The following is a 16,511-nucleotide window of genomic DNA, read 5'->3' on the forward strand; positions in this document are numbered from 1 at the left end:
AATGGCACAAGAAAGGATTGAAATGACACAAGGGAAGAAGTATGGAAGGGAGGTAGGGCATAAGGAGAAAAGAATAGAAGAAAAGGAAAAAATGCAAAGGAGAAAGGACGGACAGAAGAGAGAGACATATTGACAGAAGGAAGGAAGAACACAAACTGGGGAAGAGTTCTCCACCTCCATCTGCATGGAATCAGCTGCAGAATGTCTTCCATGTCGCTTAAGGCACTTTGAAAAAGGTACATCTAGTTGTAGACGAGTTATAAACTTGTGCTGACTTTTATTTTATACACGAGAGTCTTGAAACGGCGTCTTAATCCACATTACGCAGACCTGGAGAAAACGGCGTTCGAACCCCTTTGTTTTAGACCAAGGAGCCACGTGTATTGTGCAGATGTTTCCCGTTTTCTTAATAACAGTGATTCATTTCCTGTCGCAAGTCGTGAGTAAGAGATGATCTGTTGATTCTGGTAAAATGGTAACAGTTCACGAGTTTTTTCCTGGTTTTTATTTATCTCAAAGCTGATTACTTCGAGGCACACAAAAACAAGACTCAGAAAAAGGAAATTCATTGATATGTCGACAGGGCAACATCACTTTTTATTTTTCTCGAAACGCTCCCATCTTTCAACAATGAACTTTAGTGTCTTTACATGGTAATGACCAGCCGGACCAACCACCACCCGTCTCTAAACACCACACCAAAGTAGCCGTGTTTTTTTTTTTGTTTCATAAAAACCATCAGCAAAAAACCACAAACATTACCGTTTTAATACACACTTTAAAAGTGAGGGGGACGAAGAGGAATGAGGCAAACACATGTCATCACAGTCGCTAGGAGCAAAGACACGGCATAGAGGATAACGGAACGTCACCTGGACTAGAAAACAGGATACAAAACCCAATGAAACAAACGTTACAGTGTTTGTGAAAGCTTTACATTTATACACAAGCACCAAAAAGAAAAAAAAAAAAAAGAAGCCAAACATGGTACACAGACATTAAACTAGAATCCAGTGAAGGCATTTTGTCACAATCCAGTTGCAGAACTACCATGAAAGTTAGGGGGTTTACAACCCCTTGAAATGCATAATAGAGGCAGAAAATGAGGATGGAGCCCTCTCTTTAGTTAAAGCTCAAGATAAGAAATTTAGTCCAGTTTAATCGTAAGTAGAATTTGCCTTTGGGGTTAAGTTATTTAGCCTAATTTTAAAAGGGGCACTATTATGTGTTTTCCAGGCACATAGTATCATTTTATAGCATAATCAAGTAACTATGTGACCTGCAGTTGTTAAAAAAAAAACATGCTATATATATCAAATACGACTTAAAAGAAATTTAACTTTGCAACTCAACACCTTGAAATTGGGCCTCTGGCCCCTTTAAAAACTCATGCTCTTTCTGAAACTCCACCTTCAAGTAGTAGCTGCGTCTCGAAGGCGGGGCTTGGTCCACCCAGGCATTTTTTGCACAGCTGAATGGTTGCCACGGGAGATGAAAGGATTTCTCAAATCAAGACAACACTCCAGGTATGTTTTTGGCGAGGGAATAATTCAACAAGATGCAAAATTCAAGAAAGTCAATTTAACATAATACTTGCCCCTTTAAGAAATAATTTTCAATGTGTGTCATGGGCCTTGATAGTCATATTTGGTCACATTACAGAACCATAGTCCATGACATAAGTAAACAGTAGGTATTCAGGGTTTACATTAAGTCTCAGTGCACTGCAGTGTTTTTACATGAATCTTTCTAAACTCCTCTTGCTTTTGTCTCCTTTGCCAGAATGTAACGTTCTACTTTTAAGCTATGATATGTATGTGTAGGGTTCTGTACACATTCTCCGTCTACGTTCCTGTGCTTTTCTTTTGTTTGTACAGTGAATGGCATGTTGACGGGCAAAGGAAATAAATACATCGGGCCAGTGAATAGTAACAACAAGATATGGTCGATAAAGCTCAAAGAAACTAAAAAGGCTTACAGCCTGCAGCCGGTGATTTCCACCAAATATTTAAAAGGCTGGTTAAAGGTTCATTAATCCAAACATTTTAATGAGGCCTTCGCCTCGGGGAGAAACAAATTCTCCTTTCAGTGCTCCTGGCTCTCCGCAATGGATGGCCATTTCTGTGTAAACACGACATTTACCAATGATTAATGCCAAAGCTCAGCAATCAGAAGAGAAAGGTTTAATCTAAATGCATCCTGCTGCAACCAAAACCAACATGGCTGTACAGTAGGGGTGTAACAACACAGATTATGAGACAACATGACGCACAATAATGAATTTTCATGGCCCTGATAGGAGGCATGAAAGCAGATGCTAACTTTAGCTTTGTTGGCGGTGTGTCCATTAGACGGGTCTGTCGTGTTTAAAAAGTGACGACTGAAGAGACGCAAGATTTTTAGATTTTGAACTTGAGATGGTCAAGTGGAGCCCGAACTTATTTAAAAATAAAAACCCCTCAAAAACAGCTCTTTGGGTAACAGTGGACAGACAGAAGCATAAGCAGGTACCAGCTTTAGCGTTGTCAGCAGCTAGCAGTTAGCTAGTCGTGATTGAATCATTTCTATCTGGAATGTCACTGTAACTGTAACCAAAATGCTGTCAGACCAATGATTTAAAAGTTGTGGAGTCTTCTATGTAAACCTAAAACTTGTTAGGACGCCTAAAAGCAGTCTTTATTAGCAGATTCCGTCAATACGAAAGGCTAATCTGGAACTACTTCCTTTCATACTTCAAAATAAGAATCTCAAACATAGAAGCTCTCAAACTGAAAGCACAAATCTTCATATCCAGGGCTCATACTAATAGATTACAAACTTCACTAGACGCAGTCACGTGATGTCAGCAAATGGTTATCGCTGCAATGTCTTTGCTACAAGTTCTCATTACACCCCTACTGTGCGATAGTTGTGATTTGTCAGAGGATGGTCATTTTTAGATTTATCCCTCCTGTTGCATTTTTATTGGATGTGTATTCTTTTTTTTTTCTTCCTAAAATAGATGCTTAAAATAGATACATATATTCATTTATATCACATTTATGTACAAAAGAAGTGCTTCAAAAATAATTGTGACATGATCTCTTATGAAATAATGCAGATGGTTCGCAGGGAGAGGGAAAGAGTGAGGGCTGAGTTAGTGAGACATGAAAACTAGCAGTTGTAGTGTTGGTGCTTCTTTGGTCGAGGGGATATCCCAGGTGTACATTTGCATCTGATTATAGTTAAGGCATAGACCCATACATTTGTATGTTTATCTACAGCTGGATATGTATCAAATTTGTTGTAAATTGATTTTTTTTTGTTGTTGTTTTCGTTTACATTCCTTTTTTGTATAATATCAAAAGTGTGCTTTCGCCGGTGTATTCTACTGGATACTGTTGAATGAGAAGAGTAGAAAAAAACAGGGAGTTCCATTTCTCCTCACCCCATAAACAAACATGCTTCAGTAAGTATGGAGAGGATGTAAGAAATGACAAATCTGTACAACATATACAAATATGATACACAGCCTACAATATGTCCGTTCATTTCTTGAATCTGGGAGTTGGTGGGTAGTACAGCCCAGAATCAGATCCTCTGAGAGTCAGAAGGGCATTTCATAGTAGGGCAAAGGCATGATGGCAGAGTAGTCTTAGGGGAGAACTTTAAATCTTCAAGTTGTAAAGTGACGCCTCCTAATCTCGCCTCTTGTTTCGTTGCCCTCCGCTTTCCTTTTTGTCACTCTCCTTCTTTGCACCTTCTCCTGACGCCACCAGTTTGCAAGCTCCACTCGAACTCTCTCGCTTAATGTTCTGCAACGGTGAGAGGGAAAGATAGGGGTGCTGAGGGAGGGGAGGTGGAGTAGCAGAGGGAGGAGTGGTTGGGGACTCCTGTCCGGAGCAGTTGCCGCCGCTGCTTCCGGTGCTCATGGCCCGGTGTTTGAGTCTGAGTTTGTGGGGGAGCGCCGTTCCCCGAACCTCTCCTTGAGGATCCCATCCCTGCATCTGGGAGCAGCCTGGGTACTGGGGAAGAGGCGAACCAGATTGGAGGATCCCAGAAAGATGTTGGTTGTGGATGCTGCTCATGTCCGAACAGGACAAAGATAGGGATTCTTCATCATCTGTTGATGCCTCTTTGTCAGATGGATCGGCGTCACTTAACGACGTTGATTGGCTTTGAAGGTAACCATCGGCTCTGGGTCCACCCTCGTAACTAAGCACTGGTGGCTCCTCATCTTGTGCACTACGGTAGGAATGGTGAGGTTGTTGAAGATGGTGGTACAACTGGGTGTGCCTAACCCCTTCCACCTGTTCACTGAGGATCTCTTTGGGTGATCCCCCCTCCTGCTGTTGAGTAGGTTGACAGACTCTGTACACCTCTCTCTCTTTAGCCTCATTAAAGCTGTCTGACAGCTCATACTGAGGAGAGTCCAATGTCTTTCTCTCCAGTTGCTTTGTTACCTCAGCTAGAGTCTCAATGGAGGTCTTTGTGACGGGCTGCTGCAGTTGACTACTGCTGTGCTTTAAGGCTACCTGCAGATCTACATCCTGGGGCCTGGTCATGACGTCAACGGGATAGGAGGCACTGCTGGCGCCGTACAGGATGACACTTCTTTGGGCAGCAGGTGGGTGAGGGACAGTCTGGCTGGTGGTTTTGACAGCAGCGACTGTCACCTGATGGGGCTGCGATTGCTGCTGAAGGAGGTGCGGGTGGTGGTGATACGCAGCATCCATCTCCTGATGTTGCTTAATCTGGTGGCTTGTGGACCCAGATGCCGGACCCCTGTGGATGTTGAACATAATCTGAGTTGTGGTGTCACTGGTGATGTCCATCTCCAGCCTGTCTCCCTCCTGTTTGATTTCAAACGGCATCGGTTCAGGGCTATCCCTCGAGGAGCCATCGGACATATCGGAGAGGGAGCCGCGTGGAGAGTACTTCACCAGCTGCCTGTGGCTATCGCTGTGTCCCGACTGCTCTGTTTCCGAGGAGTCCGAGTTAATCATCACCTGAGAACCACTTGAGTAACCGCTGGAGTAGTACTGATTAGAGGAGGAGGACGAGGAAGAGCCTCCATTTCCGCCGTCATTTGCCACGCTGATCTGTTGGCTCTTTTCAATGTATGAGGCTGTGCTGATGAGGCCAAAGCGTAGCTTTAGCTGGAGCAGCTCGGTCTTGAGTCTCACATTCTCGTCATTCAGTGCAATGACACGATTTTCCAAAACCATGTCATTGAGACGGCGCTTCTCCCGAGAGCGCTTGGCGGCTTCATTGTTCTTGCGCCTTTTCTCCCAGTAGGAGGCGTCCTTTTTCTCGTCAGAAATAAACTGACGCTTCCGTCTGCAGGAAACATTGGGCTTGGGTTTGATGAGACGCCCCAAGCGAGCCGGTGTCCCTTGAAGAGTCTCGTCGTAACTGTCAAAGGTCTCGATGCTGTTGAGGTTGTTCCCTGAGGGTTTATTCAACGTAAAATTTTCCATTCTTGCAACTGATAGCAGCCACTTTGAAATGATGAGGTTGTAATGAAAACGCCTTGCCTCCTGGTGTATGCAGCCTGTTTATCGTTTGGGACTCAAGTGTCCAGATCTCTCAAAAAGATGAAGAACAAGTGAAGTTTAACATTGGCAACCCTCATTTATCCACTTTCGGGGTTCTCCTTTCAGCGTCCAAAAGAACAGAGGTGAATTAGATCAGTCTCCAGTCTTGACTGTTATATGTTTTAACAGCAGTATGCTGAGCTGAAGACGACGCGTCCTAGATCTCCACGCAGGCTGCAGGATGTAGGCCGTTCTGTCTACCTCAGCATGTTAGCCTCTTGGGGAGCCTTGGTCTCAGTTTCCCTTCCTCGCTCTGTTCTTTCTGCAGCTGACTGCAAGATGAAAGGCTGCAGACATTCAAAGAAACAAAAAAAGAAATGTTATTCCACATAGACTGGTACTGTGTTACATACATTTGTTTTAGTTTATCTTTTATAAGATTTTAAAAATAAATGATTTTTTAACATTGTAGCATCCATGCAGATCAAAGATTTATGTCTAAAACCACGGAGCCGTCGTCTAATGTTTTGGCATGTCTGGTCTTTGTCGCCTCTGTAACCCCTGGCAACCACTGAATGGTTGCGAGACCTTAGCGTCTGACCTTTTAGACCTGCTATTGATGCGATCTGTCTGCAAACTGTGACCTTTGACCCGTTTCCTGGCATGTTGATGTTGGCTTTTGTGATGCAACGGAGGACAAAGAGTTCATTAGAAGAAGGATGGGCCAGTTTTCAAGGACTTGAAAATCTCATGTTTTTAAGGTTAGCCGGACGCTAAACCAAGAAGTGGTCATTATGGCTTGCTTACACGTTGCAGCCAAGACAAGCACATGCATAACAAATGGTGCACCACTGAAATTACATCAGTTGCAGACATGCTGAGAGCATGAAAACTGGATTGTGTAAGGATTAGCTCTTTTGTTTTGTCTGATGAGTGTTCGAAAAAACGGAGCAAAGGCTGAGTCAGCTGCAGATCTGTCAGAGTTTCCTGGATCTGCTTCAGAGCATTTTAAGGAAATATAGAAAAAAATACCCTTCAACATGGGACTGATTTTTGTGTGTGTGTGAGCTGCCATCTATGAGCACTCTTGAATCCCCAACCCCCCAATCCAATGTGCTCATCCACAAAGGAATGTGGCAGCATTCTTGGCCAAAACAAGTCAATGCCAAATCAATGTTACAGGGCGAGCAGATAAGGCAGACAAAGGCATCTGCTAATGCAGGTCAAGGATAAAGAAGCCGAGACTCTAGTGAGAGACTTGGAGGTGTGGGAGAAGCTGGGAGGAGGGGCACTGATACATATAGGTCAAGAGCCCCCGGAAAGAAAAGAGGCAAAAGGTGGAACATGGCATGGGTTAATGTAAAGCGTGAAAAATGACCGACTACAAGGTGCTTCCTGTGTCTTAATCTGGCCACCTGTGTCTATAAAACCTTGAAAACATCATAAAGGAGGCAGGTTATTTTTTTTGTAATTCTGCCTTATGTCTTTCAAGCCTTGGTAGTCTGAAGTTCTTCTAGAGCAGTGTTGGGTGACCTACCACATTTTTGTTATAGCTGATAAACAAAATAAACCAAATGACATTTTCAAGACAAATTCAGAAAAATTACAAAATTCTCTACATTAACTGTTTGAGATGCACAATTACAGGTAAATGTGTTAGGTTTTCCTAAAGATTAATAACTAATGACTTAGTGTTCACGGTTACATCCTGCTCATGAGATAAAGCAAAAGGATACATTTTATTGGGCTCACGAGACTTGATGCCGATGAGAAACTTTAGCATCGTTAGCGGCTAATGGCTAGCTAGTCGCTGTATTTCTGCACTAACTCTAAATTGTTTTGAATTTGGTCTTTGACTATATCACACGTTTTTTCTACAGAAGTATCCAAACTGTTGCTGCAAAAGTAATTTAAAACAGTCAGAAGGCGTAAGAGGTTTTGTCACCAATTGGTGACCCTCACCCAGACTACGTCAACACAACGGGGTGACTCAAGAACCTAAAAATGAGAAACCTGAACACTGATACAACAGGGGGAAAAAAATCACACATCTTAATATCATAGCCTCATATTTCTCTTTGTGGGACAGACTTCCCTTATCCCACAAGATATCGCGAGATCTTGTGGGATAACATCTATTTCCTATTAAGAATTCCTTCATTTTTCTTAAAACAACATTTTTGGTCTATGTTTAGTGTTTTGACTGGAAAGTAAAGACAAACACTTCGACTTAGATCTACAGGTAGATTTACAGTCAATAAAATTGTACTGTCATTACAGTATCAATGTGTGCAATAATGCAATAGCAATCGACCGCATAAATTCAATATTTGGTAGGTTTTATATTCAATAAGTGATCTGCATTCATAATCTGGTTGCATATAATACATTTAGCCAACCGTTTTTTTTTGTTTTTTTTCCCCCACTGCCCTTGCTGCCCTCGTCTGACATGATATAAGTGTGAAATGAATAAGGTCAAAAAACCGGGTTGGGATGTTGTGATGAGGTAAACCCACGCAAGAGCGCGAGAAAAATGTGGGTTAGTGGCAACCGAGCTTATCGTGGCAATGTCAAACAATAATGTTTTTAATATAACTTTCCGAATGTGACTTTGCGTACGAGAAACATATTACGATTAAGTATTTATGTACACACCACTTGAATTCACCTACAGATATCAGCGAAACTCACCTCACCAGCTTTGTTACAGAGGAAGTAGCTGGAATTCTTACACAGAAGTGTAAAAAATATCTACATGAAAATGAAGTTTATTATCTTCCTAACCTTCGGAGTTGACCTAAATTGAGACAATTGTTTTTGGTTTTCTTTTCAGGATATACAAAAAAAAAAAAAGGAAATAGTTCTTCTGTACCGCATGTAAATAAATAAAAGATCCCTTTCTGCATTCAAATGTGTGCTTAGATTGCAGAAGGGGACACTGTTATATCAAATGTGCCCTTTCATATAGGTAATACATAAATACGTAAGTATTTACAGCATTGCTCATTTCTCCCCCCTCCTCAGATGCTGTTATGAAAAGATTCCCCGTTTTAATTCTGGGAAAACAAAAACAGATTTGTTGAGGTTTTTCTTTTGAGCACACAGTTCAAATACAACATAGCTGGATCTTATCTGCATCAACTTGTTGCTGGCCACCGCTGGAAGAAGCTTTCCTTGACTCAACCGTTTCAGGTCATCGTCATGAACGACTGACATGTGCCTCCGCGGCACGGGGGGAGGAAGACGGAGCAGATAGAGGCGTTTTTAATTTGCGTGTCCCACTGACCCAGAAACTGGGAACGAGCCGCACTCCGTCAACAAGAGCCTGGCTTTCTCTACCGTATTCTTTCGCTGGAATATAGGTCAGCCGACCGGCAGAAAGAGAAAAGGGAGAAGTCCAAAAAAAGATAAGAGAAGCAACAAAGAAGAAAGAAGGAAGTGTGGCAAATTTAGAGCGTTTTGTGAATATCGGCAAATATGACAGCAAGTGGAGTGGAAACAAAGAAGCAGAAGAAACAGATAATAGAGAGAGAGAGAGAGAGTTAAAACAAAGAGAATATGCTGGTTGCCTGGTAGGGGGAGAACCAGTAGCAGTTGGAACACTGTCGGTATTGCATCATTACAAGGAATTTGTCGCCCATAGCAACAAAAAAAAATAAAAAATGGGGAAACGGAGGGCACAGCCAATCATATCAGACGCTCTTTTCTTTTCCCTGAAACCAGCGGCTTCACATGCACAATTTTAGATTTTATTAAGAAACGCAGGGCTGACTTACGTCACAGGCTGCGCATGTTGCGTATCTGTCCTCAGAAAGAGCAAAGACATGAATGACCTTAACAAGCTAACCGTTTCCTACCGCTGCTTTCTTTATCGAATTGTATTTAATTGTGTAAATAAGTGTAAATCGACTACTTCTGCAATGACGGTAATTCTACTGGACTTGCAGAGGGGCTAAATCCAGAAAAAACCCACTCTAAAGCTTTCCAGACTGAGTATGCAAATACAAGCACTGAGGCAGCAAACCTGCTTTGTGTCCCACTTATTTCCCTCGCAAGCGTTCTCTTGACCTGGATTAGTCTTCCCGTTCGTCATAAATACTTCACGTGTCATTGCTCGGTTTCTGTGGCACTCTGGAAATGACGGCACGGGAAAAGAATCCGGAGTTGAACTCCCTCACACGACCGCAGTGCCCACACCGCAAGGAGTCCAAATGGGGCAGTGAGCCTTGGAAACAGTGGTTCAAAAGCTCCAGCACGTGTTTCAGGGGGCTGTTTCAGGAATTGAGGACAGGTCCGACATTTAGAAAAAAAAGAGGCTCCTTTAAACCGTGGGATCCCACACCCTGCTCACAGTAGGACAAATTAAATATAGGGCAAGTGCTGGGTTGGAGGTCATGGACAAGGAAGGCTTGAAATCCAAGGCTAGTTGTTGATTTGGTTTTACAGAGGCAAAAAAAAAATGTCAAGGAGATGATGAAAATGGGGGTGGAGTGGAGGTAAAGGTCTGGGCAGCAGACCAACAAGGCGAGGCAGAGTCCTTTCCACGAACACGAGCCGTACCATTTCTTTCTCAAAAAGGAAAAAAAATAAATAAAAGGAGGGTGACTCAGTCCATGTGGTGCACCAGTCACATGTGCTCTCCTGGCCTACTAAATGCTGTAATTTGCCTTTCTCTTGGCTCCAAACCACAGAACGATAACAAAGCCAGGCCCTCATCTTTCATCACAGTCCATGTGCCAGGAAACTCCAAGAAAGCCCACAGGCCAAAAAAGTAGGCCAGGATGAAAACCATACAGAGCTCCTAACTATAACTTCTTGTCCCGCAGTTTTGTTTAGCAAAGGTAGACACCCTCAGAACTTTAATTATAGAGACATAGCACAGATTTTTTTTTAAAGTGACGTTCTGTGAAGCTATTACCAGTAAGATGATAGTTTGTAGAAAAGTGAAGAAATCCTGGAAGCAGGAGCATGCTGACAGCTAATCAGATGGCACACAATTTTAGCTAACTTTAACAATTCAAACCAACTTTAAGGGAATACAAAGCTACAGTATAATCTTGACTTTAACAAGAGTCAATTATTAGTTTTTCTCAGCTGAACAATACTGGTGTTAAGTTAGCAGCTATGGACAATAAACTGTATGAATTTGCTTTATCACTTGCAATTCGTCAGCCCATTCTGAGTTTGCCTTGGATGGTTAAACTGTTCGATTTTGCATCATTTGCTCATCTGCATTGATGAATGCACTTTTTCTGGTCTCGTAGTATTTTGAATATTATCCAGAGGGATTCCCAAACAGGTGACTACGAGAGCTGATATACGTTGGTCATCTAGGAACGCGACAATCTCACAGTCTTTTATGAAAGCCGTTTGATATCTAGCGCATTTTCAAGTGTCACATTAGCTGTAATCCGACATCTTTTTTTTTTTTTTTTCGCCCCACAAGGGGTCTTTTTGTGGGCTCTAGTGTCCCTTTTTAAAAGTAGGCTGAAAGGAAAGGGGGAAGGAGAGGGGGGAAGACATGCGGTAAACGTCGTTGGGTCCGGGAGTTGAACTCACGACAGCCGCGTCGAGGCTACGTTTTGCCTGAATGTGGGTCGCGCTAACCCCTCCGCCACCACGGCACGCCCCGTAATCCGACATCTTACAACAGGTAAGGCAACTATTGCTGATCACGGCTCAACAAATATACATAAAAGCTCCAAACTATCCCTTTTAATATTTTAATTGCCAAGTTGTCTTCATGTAGTACAAATCCAGATTAGCTGGTGCCTCAGGCTAAAGCTAACGGCTAGTCCAAGAGGTGCCGGAGATCAAAGTGGACTTCAGTCGTCTTAAACTAACTCCGATTTCAAACATTTCAGAGGGGTTTATGGAAATGCTATTTAATACACCTTGAAACCGTCTTTATGTTTTGCATTTGGTGCTTATTAAAAAGAGAAGCCAAAGTTTACATAAGAACCTGAGAACGGAGGCGGTGTGCCGCTAATGACCGTCCCGTGTAAAACACATCCTGCAAAGCATTACCAGTCAAGGTATCCTGCCAAGCACTTGACATTTGTCGACATTAACTTAATGGCTACTTAGGATCAGTCAGTCCATGTGAGATTGTAGAAAAAATAACACCAATCAAAATTTAACTTGAACAAAGATGTTGAAAGTCAAGTTTGGTTAGCGCTCTTTTAAGCACATTTTGACATTTGTAGGTTTCTTTCGCTGGACGCCTTTTCACGTTCTCTTTCTCATCCACTGTTTCTAATTTAGACAGGAGGTGACATTCTATGTATTTTTAAAAAGAAATGATCAGTGGGCTATGTATAATACGAAAATAAAGAGGTGTTAAAAAAATCAAAATGATTACAGCAGTTTAAGTAAATGCTGTTTTTTTTCTTTTTAAACTGCCATAGTTCTCAATTGAGAAGTTACTCCGAAAGAATAAACTTATGCCTTTATTTCTAGTATGAATAACTTCCCAATGTGAATATGACAATCGTTTAAAGTTTTATAATAAAGCAATCAAGTAAAGTGACAGGAAGTTGTTTTACTGCACTAAAAGTTCACTTTTACCTTCTTTCTACAAACTTTTAGGTTTGGTACGCTATTCTATCATGGCTAGAAAGCCGTTTCCCCCGCCAGTTGGACTCTCACTGGGCAGTCGGGGTTAAATCCAAACATCCAACATGGCGACAACAAACGTGAGGAACTAGTTTGTCTCGCGCTTTGTTCCAAGCGCAGTGACGTTTTTCTGTCCCCCAATCAATGAACTGTTATGTGACGCCACTAGCACCATGCTAACCATACCGTTGTCCTACTACACCTGAAGGGGTCCAGGAGTGGTGCATTATGGGTCAGTTGTACGTTAACCGTTTACTATGGAAACGGGTAAAATAGCATACCGAACCGCACCGACCGGTGCGGTATGGCTTAGTGGAAACAAGGCATTTGGTTCTGATTAGCCGTGACCTTCGCCTTTCAAGGCTATCTGGATTAATGTTAAATGATAACGCCAGGAAAGTAATCTGAGAGTTCTATGATATTAGATTTCAACAGAACCCCCCACTGCAAATACTCTGCTCTAACCTCTGAAATCACAAGTCTCTGTTGTTCCGTCCTACTTTAAACTAAAGTTCCTAGATATCTCCTCCCTGGAGGAGTTGTTGTTGTTTTTTTTTTTTAAATATGTGCTTTGTTATTAAAATTGCATGGGGCTACACCTAGAAATGAATGTTATTTGTGCAGTTGCTGCTCCACTTTCATGCTTCTGCATGACTGCCTCGGCTCTTTGTTATGGCTCGGGTTTATTTTGGTGGGGTTCAGATTCTGCCTTTCCAGTCGGCTGCGGTCGCGCGCCTTCCTCAGCTCCCGTCCCCATCCCGCGGGACCGCTGTGACCTACATTCGTAGCTGGCACACAGAAACCCAACTCGCACGCCGACCAATTGGCAGCGGCCGGGTCCGCAGCAGCAAAAGAAGCGCGGCGCTGCGTATAGCCGCAGACTATGGGGTTTCCGCAGATTGCATAATCTGCTCCGTTCTCTGATCTATTTACATTATTTAATTCATTTATTATGCAACCCCCTCCCTCTACCTATATCTTCCTACAGCCACGGTGCGCATAAAAGTCATGGTTCTGTCACTTTCACAACAAATCGTATTAATTCTATGTTATGTATTTTGTTATTAACTCGGCTTGACCAATGGCATTCCTGAAAAGCTGTAATAATACCCACGTGCGGCTTACTATAAAGCCTGCGCAGAGATCCTACATCGGAGGTGTGTTCCCAGCGATCAGATTGTTCCTATAAAACGTCCTTAGCGCCTGCGACTCGTGACGCAACAGATCAGCAGCCTTTTAAAGGGCTGGTTGTTGTGGGTGCAAGTTCGGCGTGCGTTCAGACAAGAAGGCACAAATAAATAATAATAATATATATATATATTTTTTTTAAAAATGCATAAATAAATCTCGCAGAGCCAGCAACACCTTGTGAACAATATGTCACCCCACACGCCTCCTTTGTTGCACTGTCTGACAAATCGTGTCCATGCATATTTAATCGGATCCTCAGTCATGCGAGGCGATTCCAACTGTGCCGTGAAATTCATCTACGACCGCCAACCCCCCCCCCCCCCCCCCCCCCCCCCCCCCCCCCCAAAAAAAAACAAACACAACATCCATTTGAACACATTTAAAGTAGAATCCCACCGTTTTTTTTTTTTTAGAGACAGACCCGCACCTCCTCTGACCCCAACATTTGATCCAGATGTTCTCGAACCCACGCAGGACCTCACCCTTCTTCATCCGCAGCGTGGGGGCTGTCCGCGCGTGGCTTCCAAGTGTAAGTTGTAAACAAGAAAAGGAGGGGGGAAAAAAAAAAAAAGAAGAAGAAAAAAAAGGACACATCCAAGCTCCAGATGTGTTGAAATGTTTAACGGCACGGTCGCGGCGCACGCTGCAACCTTCAGGGCTCCAAAGGGTTAAAGGCAGCCGCTGTAACCTTTTACAAAGAGCTGCTACACGTGACGGGGAGAAGTGTGTCCGCTCAGCCTGCATAGGATTTTTTTTTTTTCCACCCCTCTTCCTCCCCACCCTCTCTCTCCCCGCCTGTCCACATGAGCTAGCCTACTAACCTAAAACAAAGCTGGTGGACATGCAGGACAAGTCGAGGCTCAGAGCCTCTGTGGCAGGAAGGATTCTATTTATGAGGCTGATGAATTATTCATAGGACAGAAATAGCTGCTTGTACAACCGCTACTGTAAAGCCAAGAAAAGTTCTGTACACGATAAAAACACATTATTATTATTATTTTTGTTGTAGTGTAACTTCCATATGCTACTGAAGTTACTCCAAATCAAGAAACTTAATTACCAAAACATTCAGGTTAAATTTAATGGGTAGTTACACCTAGTTAAGTTCATCTTTATTTTATACCGGCTTTATTGTAAGACACCTAAGTTAACAGTTGCAGTCAAATTAGTTGATCGTTATTTACCGAATTTGAGAGAGGATGTTGACAAGACCACCAATGTCTTCCTCTAGCAAGTTAAGATTCCTACACTACAATCTAAAAATGAATTTGGAATATTACATTTTAGCCATTAAAAATCACATTATAAGCAAGCATATGTGTTGTAGATGTAACGTTTAATAGCTATTAAATTCTAATATCCACTTTATTTTGGCAACATATATTAGCCAAATATTTACCATAAGTTGAAATCTCCCTGAAGAATGTTAGCGATTCTCACTCGTCCTGTTGAGTCTCAATTAGTGAATTATAGGGCTGATATTTTCACAGCAAATGTTCTCACCAAGTGAATATGAACAGCCACCACTACTGTAGTGGAAAAAGTTTGGATATTGGAGCAAGAATTTTGAGTTTGTATCCAGCTTTGGCTAGTTTTCCCACAAAGCTAATGCTAAAGTAAAATTTGCTACTAGCTAATTTGCTAGAATAGACATAAACATTTTTATGACTATTTCAACATTGCTTTAATTAATTATTTTAAAATTAAATTTTAGTTTATTTTAAACGAATTGAGTATTTTATTATTATTATTATTATTTAACACAGTTAGCTTACTTAGTAGAAATCGGACGGAAATGTAGGTCATTTTGAAGTAAGCCGTTAAACTGCCATGCAAAATTGGATCGTTTGCATTCATTAAATTCTACCAGCTTGCTTTATCAGTGTAGCTGTACTTCCACATCGTTCCACATGGTTTTTAGGGTGACCATATGGGCAACTAAGTAAACAGACTTTAGGTTACAACTTAACAGCGTATCTAAGTTCGGGTTCTGGAGCCCCACCCCACCCCCTGACCTGGGGGTACGACACCTCCGCCGCTGCCCCCACATGCAGCCCCGGCGGAGGCTGACTGAGCTGGGAGCAGCCTCGCCTTGACATTGAGTCAGGCGCGCCCAGGTGGCACCAAAACAAACCCCCACACCGGAGGCAAACAGAGCGGAGACGAACCCGCACACCGGGTACTTGGTAACGCCATATGTCCAGTGATGTCTTACCTTTAAAATGCGTTAAATAAAAAAAAATCAAAGAATCCACGCTGTCCAAGTTGTCTTGTCCAACAACCCGCCTTTTCCCCCGACCGGGTCTCCGGTGTTCTGCGTCTCTCTCAAAACTCACTCACGCTTCCAGAAACAGCAGCGCTCTCCTGCCGTGTTACCGGCGGTAGATGTGCGACCACAGTGCCTTGTTTTGGTGCGCTCCTCCCGTCATGATCGCTTCTGTTCCTCCCGCCCTCCCTTTCTTTATTTTGCCTCTCTTTATTTCCTCCTTTTCGCTGTGGAGTCTCTAATGTATGTTAGTAGGTCAGTTGTTGCATAACAGGCGGCTTTGGGTGCCTAGTCACGTTTTTTGTTTCTCTCTTGGCTCTGCCTCCCTCCCCTCTCCTCTTTCGCCTTCAAATCCTGTTGCAGGAGAGGGAGCTGCGGGGAGGGGCGGGGACTGGGCCGGAGAGGGCCGGGTCGGGCTCCGAGCCAGCCTCAGTCAGATCAAGGTCTGTGAAACAAGGTTAGTAGACACCAAAAAAAAAAAAAAAAGTGCGACACAGAGTAGAAACGCAAACACAGAAACAAGGCATTGAAAAAAAAGAGAGAAGTTATTTTGCTGTTTCATGGACATTAGGTTTTGATGCCTCATTGTAACCATGTAACTACAGGAAGACGGATGCTTTTACAAAGTTTCTTACTTCTTCCTACTCCTTGGCGAGCATGTCAAGATTACTGTGGTACAAAAATATGTGTTTTGCATTCCTTGTTCTTGTGCATGATTTTATACTACTGTCATGTTCGAAATAAATAAAATAAATAATAGCAACTTTTGGGGTGTTTAACAATTTATGTGATCTGTTCTTGATTAGGTTGGCCTGAAAATACACCAGACCATTCAGTCTTTGCTTGTCGGGGTGAGTTTGTCCAACTGGGTGAAGCCAGGTTGCCAGTCCACCGCAGGGCAGCTATGTTTCCATCCAACCGTC

General features: G+C 42.8%; 1 protein-coding gene across 3 annotated transcripts; it reads right to left on the minus strand.

Annotated features, from left to right (window-relative positions):
* Positions 1–1,773: 1,773 nt before the first annotated feature.
* LOC116735722 (uncharacterized) lies at positions 1,774–15,921 on the minus strand. 3 transcript variants are annotated; one of them, XM_032587776.1, is made up of 2 exons: positions 15,538–15,921; positions 1,774–5,863 (listed from the first exon to the last, which is right to left on the minus strand). In XM_032587776.1, the coding sequence occupies exon 2, from the start codon at positions 5,457–5,459 to the stop codon at positions 3,678–3,680; it is 1,782 nt and encodes a 593-aa protein (XP_032443667.1). In that variant the 5' UTR covers positions 5,460–5,863; positions 15,538–15,921; the 3' UTR covers positions 1,774–3,677. The 3 variants fall into 3 exon arrangements, with proteins under 3 accessions (XP_032443667.1, XP_032443669.1, XP_032443668.1); XM_032587778.1 differs by lacking the exon at positions 15,538–15,921 and adding an exon at positions 13,805–14,066; XM_032587777.1 differs by lacking the exon at positions 15,538–15,921 and adding an exon at positions 13,750–14,066.
* Positions 15,922–16,511: the final 590 nt, after the last annotated feature.

The sequence above is a fragment of the Xiphophorus hellerii genome, chromosome 16 (assembly GCF_003331165.1).
Source record: "Xiphophorus hellerii strain 12219 chromosome 16, Xiphophorus_hellerii-4.1, whole genome shotgun sequence".
In the NCBI taxonomy this organism is placed as follows: Eukaryota; Metazoa; Chordata; class Actinopteri; order Cyprinodontiformes; family Poeciliidae; genus Xiphophorus; species Xiphophorus hellerii.